The 9554-nt window shown below is 36.6% G+C and overlaps 1 protein-coding gene across 1 annotated transcript; it reads right to left on the minus strand.

Moving 5' to 3' along the window:
* Window positions 1–404: 404 nt before the first annotated feature.
* Window positions 405–1366, minus strand: LOC142638783 (uncharacterized). The gene is made up of 4 exons (XM_075812845.1): window positions 1254–1366; window positions 955–1161; window positions 770–871; window positions 405–686 (listed from the first exon to the last, which is right to left on the minus strand). The coding sequence occupies exons 1-3, from the start codon at window positions 1350–1352 to the stop codon at window positions 803–805; spliced, it is 375 nt and encodes a 124-aa protein (XP_075668960.1). The 5' UTR covers window positions 1353–1366; the 3' UTR covers window positions 405–686; window positions 770–802.
* Window positions 1367–9554: the final 8188 nt, after the last annotated feature.

Raw genomic sequence — 9554 nt, forward strand, 5'->3', positions numbered from 1 at the left:
AAGACTCAGGAATTTATGTTCCAAACTAGGGGCATTCGCCTGTGCCTCATGCAATTTTCAAAAAAAAAATCACCATTGTCTGTTCAAAAAAAAAATTCATCACCAAGATTTCCAAAATTCATGCATTCTTTTTTTAAAACTAAGGGCATTCGCCCATTGCTCGTTTATCCTAAAAAAATGGGGGGGGGGGGGTGGCGCCACCATCATTTTTCTAGAAATTTTCATCATCAAGACTTCCAGAGACCATGCATCTTTTTAAACTAGGGCCATTCGGCTCTGCCTCATTCAAGCAAACGCAGATTCTAGTAGAGCCAAGCAAGATAAGTTTAAATTGATACTTCAAGACCTTATCAGGTGAATTCTAAACTTATCTTAGTTAAGGTTTCCTCATGATCCAAGGTGATGCGAAGGACAAAGCACTAAACATGGAAATTAATACAAGATTGTCTAAGGAACACATCCTTTTATTTTGCAGGAAAAATAAAAAACACAAGTCATACATCATTGGGACTCCGAGTCCGGCTACATGAGGATCTTCTTGATCCACCTCTAGAGGAGCCGCCATCAGTATTTCCTTCTTGACTTGAGAAAAATCGAGGAGCAGATTGACGATTTTCAAGTTCGAGGTTCCTGATCCTTTCCTTTAAAGCTCTCCTAGTAATGTCAGCAGTTTCCATTCGGTGTACCTGAAAAGTCAGTAGAATCAAGTGTTAATTTCACCATCTAGCACAGTTCAAGCAAGAGATACTCAAAAAGCAACATGGCATACCCAGTTCAAATCATTAAGCACATATTAGGAGGACTAAGTGCGAGGCAATGACTGCAAGCCTCCAATCATCTTCATGCTTTCTTCCACAAGATCCACATTAACCTGAAGCACAAATCCACCAGATCATGAACCATCCAATAGCCAAGAAGAAGCAAGGACAAAGAACTGAAAATTGAAGAACACACCGGATCGGGCCAAGGAACATTCGACACGTACTTTGGCCTATTCAAAGGCATGGAACTATATGTTCCATTAGGATTCATCACATCGTATTGCCATGCCAGAAAATGAGGATAAGTCTCTGCAAAAGAACTAGAAAAACTACCAGCACGATGAGGAGAAGGAATTTCTTCCTCTTCATCTCCCTTTTCCTCTCCTTCAGAAGGTGGAGGCTGAAAATCCAACATGCAAATTTTGTCAACAAGTAGAAATATGGAATGAATTTACAAAAAGAAGATTTGACTTTAGAAAAGAAAAGAAGTACCCCTTGATTAGCCAAGCAAGCTTCCAGGTGAGTTTTAATAAATTCAGAATAAGATCCTTCTGTTCTTGGAACAACAAAGCCTACACGAGCCTGAGCCATCTCTTCATCAGTTAGAAAGTTAGCTAACTGAATGGAGGGACAAGGAGGAACTGGAATTGTTGTAGGAGGATATACATGTTCAACTTGGGGCAACACCCGATCACCAAGATACCAATACTTTCCATGCTCACATTCAAACAACACTTAGCAGCCATTCAATTCTAGAGCCTGCTCACACTCAGCATACCCCTTACATCCAGCCCAAGGATTTAAGTTCATCTGAAAATCACAAAAAGGAGCTCAGAAAGAAAAGAGACTGAATCATAACCAAGTATCGAAGATTTAAAAGGAGAAGGAAGAAAGAACTCACATCATCAATGGTTAGATTGTCAATTACCAAGCATCAAATCTCCAAATAACACCTGGAGAGTATAGACAAACGATACTAGGGCAACCAACAGAGAAATCTAGGAAAAATGCCAGCAACTTCCTCCTCTATTTCATGGTCCACTCCAAAATAATTTCCACAAATCCAAAATAATTTCCCAAAACTTACACATAGCAAATTTTTTTTCAAACCTCACCTACCATACAAATGGAGCCCCACCCAAGCTTGAAAGACTCCACCTAGAGAGTTGGGTCATGAAGTGCATCAAAGTTGCATAGGCCATGCCGCCCCAGTTATAGTTCCAGATTTGTCCAACTCTTTTTAAACTTTCTAGGTAGCGCAAATTCATGGTACTGCTTAAATCTGGACACAAGAAAGTTCAAAAAAGAAGAAGCATGAACATGTGAACACACTTTTGCCGCAGTCTCACAATGAGGAATACTTTCGCACAACCAAGACAAGGGGATATTGTTACTCCTCATTCTAGAGGGCACTACACCTAGAAGTTTTTTGAGTTTGGCTGAAGTAAAGGAATCATTGACAAGAATTCTCTCACCACCCAACCTCAGACCAGTGATAACAGAGAAGTCATAAGATGTCAACATTACCTCCCCAATACATGGAAAATGGAATGTGCAAGTAGTGTCTCAAAAGTGCTTTGCCAAAGCAAGAAGTAACTGAAGATCTTTGTATTCATGAGTCTCATGATTCAACAAAGTGTCGAAGAAATTACCAAAGCCTGCTTCATTGATAATGCTTTTGACGCTAGGAGACAATGTTGCCCATGCACTTTTCAACATTTGGAGACTACCTCGACTATTGAGACTCTGCAACACAAAAATTCAACTCATCAATTTCTATGACTAAAACCCACATGACCAAAAAAAATTTCCATAAAAAATATTCTCACATCCAATGTCCTACCACCACAAAAGAAAATCAATGCCCCACCAAAATTTTACCACGACCAAAATTTTTGACATGTCCATGCACAACTACCAAATTTTTCCATAATAAAAAAAAAAAAAAAAAAAAAAAAAAAAAAAAACCTACATGACCAAGAAAAAATCCCTTATGCTCATACATAAATAAATTCTCACATAGCCAAAATCATAACCTCACAAATTTTCTAAGAATCAACACCACATGCCCAACAAAATTCCTTGAAAGTTCATACCCACAAAATTTGCCCATTTCCACGAATATGTCCATGCACATACCCACAAAATTTTTGCCATGTTCATAAAACAAAGTTTACACATTCCAATAAACTTTTTCCATACCTATCATGAATACATTCACATAAACTTACCACCAATTTTTTTACAATGCCAATACTCCCAAAATCCAAACCAAAATTCATCCAATAACATCAATATCCACCTACATTGTCAAAGTTCCATAAGCTCCCCACATTATCCACAATGCACCAGAATCACAAAAATAATACTTCAAGAATGCTCCAAAGCCAACATTTTCCAACATAACCAATCAAGCAATTCCAAAATCTCACCATGCAACTTTCAATAAAACATGCAACAACATTTTTTCCAAGCAAAGAAACCAAAGAAAAACTCACCTTGGTGTCTACATGACAATATGGAGCATGGGTCTTAGGGTCTTGAAGAAGTCCATCCTCCTCATGTCCATCAAATGTTGGATCATATTTCTCACCATGAAAAGTAAGAAAAGAAGGTCCTTTGGAAGAAGAAGCCATCTTGATGCAAAGCAAAATGTATTTGAAAGATGGGGTTTCACCAAAATGGGTGTGTGAAGAAAATGCTTAAAACACAAGGATCTAAAGAAATATTGATGGAGATCAATGAGGGAAACTTTAGAAGCTTAGAAAAGTGTTTTTTGTGAGAAGAAATGATGAAATGAAGAAGAAAATCCAAGGAGTAGAAGAGAGTGAATAGTGACAATGGAAGAAGAGAGGTAGAGAAAGACGAAACAAAGAAAAAAAAGAAGACAAAAGGGAAGTGGGGGGCCAAATTTTAGGCCCCCACATGCTTAAACTCAGCCAAGGCTGAGTCAATTCAATCAAACTGAGTTGACTCAGTCAACCAAAAAAAAAAGAGAATTTTTTTTTCAGACCTCATATTTCATGATCAAAATCCTGAGTCTCAATTTTCAAAATTCTAAGGCCTAAAATTTCGGATTTTAAGTTTCGGGTTTCAAGAAAAAAATTTCTAGATCCCAAAGGTCTCAAAATTGGAAATAAAAATTTCAAAAACTTCCAAGTTTCAAAAAAAATCATCAAATGTTTCTCAAAAGAAAGATCTTTTGTGTTAGGACATATGTCTTTCACTTGTTTAGAACATATGTCATTCATTATTTATGTAATTGGCTAATCCTTTGTCAAAACGCACTTTACTTGTAATTGGGTAGATTTAGGATGAGGTTAATGCTTCAAGAAACAAGGTTTCAAGATCAAGTGGTAAAGTCATGTAAGTCTGTCCAAGAAACAAGTTGAGAAGTGCTCTTCATTAAAGCTCAACAGCTGGCTCGACAGCTGCATCTATCGAGCTTTAAGAAGCTATTCTAGCCCCGAGGCTCGACAGCACCTCGACACCTGTAGTAGTTGAGATTTAAGAAAAACAGATTCCTAGTTCTGTTTTAATTCTAATCTGTGGATGTGTCTTTAGGCCTTCTTTTCTCCTAACCCTAGACATATAAAAGGATTATTCTAAGGGTCGTCGAAGTGTGGCAAGTTGCACAAGTATTGAGAAATCTTTGTTCATGCAAATTGTAACTTGAGACAAAGTTCTTGCCCTAGTTCATCTCTTTTATGAAGAAGTTGTTGTGTCTTTGCACTGTAGGGTTTTGTAACCAAGCATCTTCTTGATCTTTATTGTGTGGATGAATTAAAGAACTTTGCAGCCAACAACCTTCTCTAGTTGGTGATTGAAGTCGCGTACTAGGATCCGCGCATTTGGTTAGTCACGTACTTGGGAGCCGTGCATTGAAAGGAGAAATTGTCACTACAGAACAAGTCCAATTGGGTATTGGGGTAAGGGTTCAACTGTAGGTTGGTAAGGTACTTGGGATTCCTTTACTTGTAACCGCTTGTTGTGATAATAGTGGAGTTTCGAGAGTGGTGACCTTAAATTCATCCGGTGGGGTTTTTGCCGTGTAGGTTTTCCCCATTCGTAAACAAATCACCGTGTTATTTATTTTCCGCTGCATACTTAGTTTATTTGGTGATTTGTTTGTGCTACCACGTGCTTTGCATGTTAAATTGGTTAATTAATTGAACTTGGCTAATTAATCAATTAATCCATCACAAGGGGTAAATACGTTTTTGGCCTATCATTTTGTTAGTCGAAGCTTTTCTTGATTAAGTTTAAATCCAGAAAGGAAAAATGAAAATGACACATTTCAGAAGCAATGGGACCACAAAGCACCTATCAGTTAAAGTCTAAGTCTAAATCTAAATCCAAATTTTGACTTTTTTTTTTTTTTTTTTTTTTTTGCAGAAAGCAAATTCCACATCAAAGTAGAGAAGACCTTTGATCATCATCAAAGTAGAGGAGGACCTTTGATTGACATTTCAACAATTCCAGATCAAAGCAGAGAAGACCTTTGATTGTCACCAAAGTAGAGAAGACCTTTGATCGTCATCAAAGTAGAGGAGGACCTTTGATAGACATTTCAACAATTTTAGATCAAAGTAGAGAAGACCTTTGATTGTCATCAAGGTAGAGAAACCCTTTGGTTGCCTTTCATCAAGATCGAGGTAGAGAAGCCCTTAGGTCGCAGACAGCTCCTGTTTTAAGGTAGAGAAACCCTTTGGTTGCCTTTCGTCAAGATCGAGGTAAAGAAGTCCTTAGGTCACAAATAGCTCCTGTTTCAAGGTAGAGAAGCCCTTTGGTTGCCTTTCGTCAAGATCAAGGTAGAGAAGCCCTTAAGTCGCAGATGGCTCCACTTTCAAGGTAGAGAAGCTCTTTTGTTGCCTTTCGTGAAGATCGAGGTAGAGAAACCCTTAGGTCGCAAACAGCTTCAATTTCGAGGTAGAAAAGCCCTTAGGTTTGCAGACAGCTCCTGTTTCAAGGTAGAGAAGCCTTTTGGTTGCCTTTCATCAAGATCAAGGTAGAGAAGCCCTTAGATCATAGATAACTCTTATTTTAAGGTAGAGAAGCCTTTTGGTTGCCTTTCGTTAAGATTGAGGTAGAGAAGCCCTTCGGTCGTAGACAACTCCTGTTTCAAGGTAGAGAAGCCCTGTGACAGCTCCTGTTTCAAGGTAGAGAAGCCCTTTGGTTGCCTTTCATCAAGATCGAGGTAGAGAAGCCCTTAGGTCGCAGACAGCTCCTGTTTTAAGGTAGAGAAACCCTTTGGTTGCCTTTCGTCAAGATCGAGGTAAAGAAGCTCTTAGGTCGCAGACAGCTCCTATTTCAAGGTAGAGAAGTCCTTTGGTTGCCTTTCGTCAAGATCGAGGTAGAGAAGCTCTTAGGTCACAGACGACTCCAGTTTCAAGGTAGAGAAGCTCTTTGGTTGCCTTTTGTGAAGATCGAGGTAGAGAAACCCTTAGGTCACAAACAGCTTCAATTTCGAGGTAGAGAAGCCCTTAGATTTGCAAACAGCTCCTGTTTCAAGGTAGAGAAGCCCTTAGATCATAGACAACTCTTATTTTAAGGTAGAGAAGCCTTTTGGTTGCCTTTCATTAAGATTGAGGTAGAGAAGCCCTTCGGTCGTAGACAACTCCTGTTTCAAGGTAGAGAAGCCCTTTGGTTGCCTTTCATCAAGATCGAGGTAGAAAAGCCCTTAGGTCGCAGACAGCTCTAGTTTCAAGGTAGAAAAGTCCTTTGGTTACCTTTCGTCAAGATTGAGGTAGAGAAGCCCTTTAGTCACAAACAACTCCATTTTCAAGATCAGGATAGAAAGTCCTTTGGTCACCCCAATTTCCAAGAATCATGTCCAAAATCATGTTAACTACCAGCTAAGTCCGGTATTTTCAATTTGTTGTCAAAAGATAAGGCACTAGTTCTATGTTCCAAAGTTTTAGGTTCGAGGGCTAGGTAATCTTTGAAAATTTAACCTCAATTAAATCATGGTCACTGAAATCAGTGTCTTTGTTTTACATTGACATTTGCTTTTCAAGCTCTGTCAATGAGGGGCACTCTGTAGACACTTGATTTTGCACCCATGATTTAATCAAGGAGAATGACTCGAATGACCATCCATGTACCCAAAAAAAATCATAATTGCATCACATGCATCATTCTATTCTTGCATTACATACATCATTTTGTCTTTGCATTACATGCATCATGTCATTCGTTACATATCATGAAAATGATCTTGAGATTCTAACGGTTGCAACAGTGTTTCCGGTTTCTGAATTAGACCATCAGATTTAAAGATATCACATGATCAAGTTTGCACGGTCCTTATGCATTGTCTAGGAAGAGTCGACTACACACGATTAATTTAAATTAATTCTGATTGGTCAAACAATTAAAATTAATTAAATAATTTTGTGATTGGTTGATAATTAGTGTTTAAGATAGAGATGCATGCATAGGAATAAAATGGACTATTGGATAACAATAAAATTGTAGATAATTTGAACTTTATCAAGATTTATTTTAAGGGATTTATCCACAAGATAATTGTTCTTAAAAATCTTGAATTATCTAGAAAAGAGATAAAAAATTATAGACAGATGATGAAAACACGTCTAGATACAAGGATCAGCCAAAAAACCTTGAAGAGAAGTCCAAATGGCACCTAAACACGAAAGTGCGTTCGACCTCCAAGAGCCAATTTGGCACATTTAGAGTGCCGAATGGCACATTTATAGTGCCGAACGGCACACTAAAATTTCCAAATTGCACTTTGATGGGTTTTGACCCAACGACCTTCCGGTGACGATAATGCACACCTTTTTCGACCTTTTCACAAAAGGATGCGTCCGGATTCAAGTCCTAATCGTCCATACCTATTTTTTTAGAGTCCTCTGATCTCTATAAATAGAGGTTGAACCTCATAATTCAAAACATTTTTTTACGCTCTGAGGGCATACGTTTTGAGACTAAAAGAGTGTTGATATTCTTTGATCCTCTCTGAGAATTAGTACAAGAATTAGGGTTTTTAGGTTTCAAGGATAACTGAATAAGTTTCTTTGAACCCTAAAACATCATTTTAAGGACAAAAAGTGCTCATGCAAGAGGTTTATTCCTTTACCCATTCTTTTCCATGGTCCATTTTATATTGGTGAATGTTTATTTCCATAACATGCATGATTCGTAATTGTTTGTTTAAAGCATGATTGCTTTTTCCAAATGATTGTTATGATCTTTTTCTTGAATGTCAATAATTTGCATGTGAATAATACTTGTTCTTGAAATAAAAAGAGATCTACATCTTTATAAGATGTAGATCTGGCTTTTCAATATAAAAACAGATCTTCATCTTGCTAGATGTAGATCTGAATTTTTCTCAATATAAAAATAGATCTGCATCTTTTCTAGATGTAGATCTAAGTTTTTCTTAAATCAAAATTAATTTGTTTCTTTCTTAAGATACAAATCTGATTTTTTAATACATGCAAATTGTTGAAATAAAGGAAGAGATCATGTACTACTATGTTTATTTTTGTGTTTGTTTTAATTCATGATTGCACAAATTTAAATTATGAGTGAAATTCTCTTTAAAAAACTACATTTTTAAATTACAAAATTAAAACCATTTTTTTTAATTTATCAAAAACAGATTTGATTTTTTTTTTTACAAACCCAAAATCCAATTTTTTTATCATCACAAAACATATCTGAATTTTTATCTACAAAAACCACTTTTTTTCTATGTACTACAAAACAGATCTGATATTTTTAACAAACCTAAAATCAATTTTTTTTTACCAACCAAAACGGATCTAATTCAAAAACAAAAGAAGAGATTTCAATCATAAAAAAATTTGTGTGATTTAATTTTTATTTCACATGTTCAACACATCATACATAACTTGCATAAAATGGTACATTGGTCATAAGAGTCTAGAAGACTAGACTCTGTTTGGGCAGAATGGGTACCTAACACCTTCCCATTCCGTAACCTAGCCTCCAAATTTAGATTTTTGGTTAAGTAGACTTAGGTTTATCTTTCTTTTTATTTTGGGTAGATTGTAATTAAGACAAAAAGCCATGTATATTTGGTAGATTGTAACTAGGACCCAAAGCCATGTAAAGTTCAAATTTTCAAACTTGTATTTTTATTTATTCAATCAATGAATGGAACATTCAGTCATATAAATTTGTATTTAGTTTTTCTTATTTTTTGTACATAAAAAATAAGTGGCGACTCCATACCACTTACCCAAAAAGAGAGGTGCCCTTAAAAGCACTAAAAAAATCTCTCTTTTTTTAGAGGCACTTTCGAGGTTATCAATTGCAAACATAAGGGATCATACTACTTGGAAGCCCAAGATGGACGAAAGTTAGAGCACCCCTAGAATGTTGAGCATTTAAGAAGATATTATCAGTGAAGTCTCAGCCTGGACAAGCATTATCATGGACGAAGTTTGAGTTATGTGTTACTGTCCTTATGTTTTATTTGTGTTTGTTGCTAGCACTATATGTTTTTTAGTATTTTAATTACCTAAAAGCGCACTAGCTTCTAGCTTGTGCACCGTCTATGGACGAAGTTGTGGTGGACGATATCATAAACTTAGTCCATCTGTACATAAGTATTTTCAATTCCCTAAAGGCACCAACTTTTAAGCATGTGCCATGACTTGTGGACGATGTGTATGTTATGTAAATATGGTTTGGATTTCCAATGTATATAATGTTTTGTGAATTTCCAATTTTCATGGTGTTGAAGTTCTCATTAAAACTAATCCACAAGAAGGCCAAAGGCCCAAGATGAGTAAAATC

This window comes from Castanea sativa, chromosome 6 (assembly GCF_040712315.1).
Source record: "Castanea sativa cultivar Marrone di Chiusa Pesio chromosome 6, ASM4071231v1".
NCBI lineage: Eukaryota > Viridiplantae > Streptophyta > Magnoliopsida > Fagales > Fagaceae > Castanea > Castanea sativa.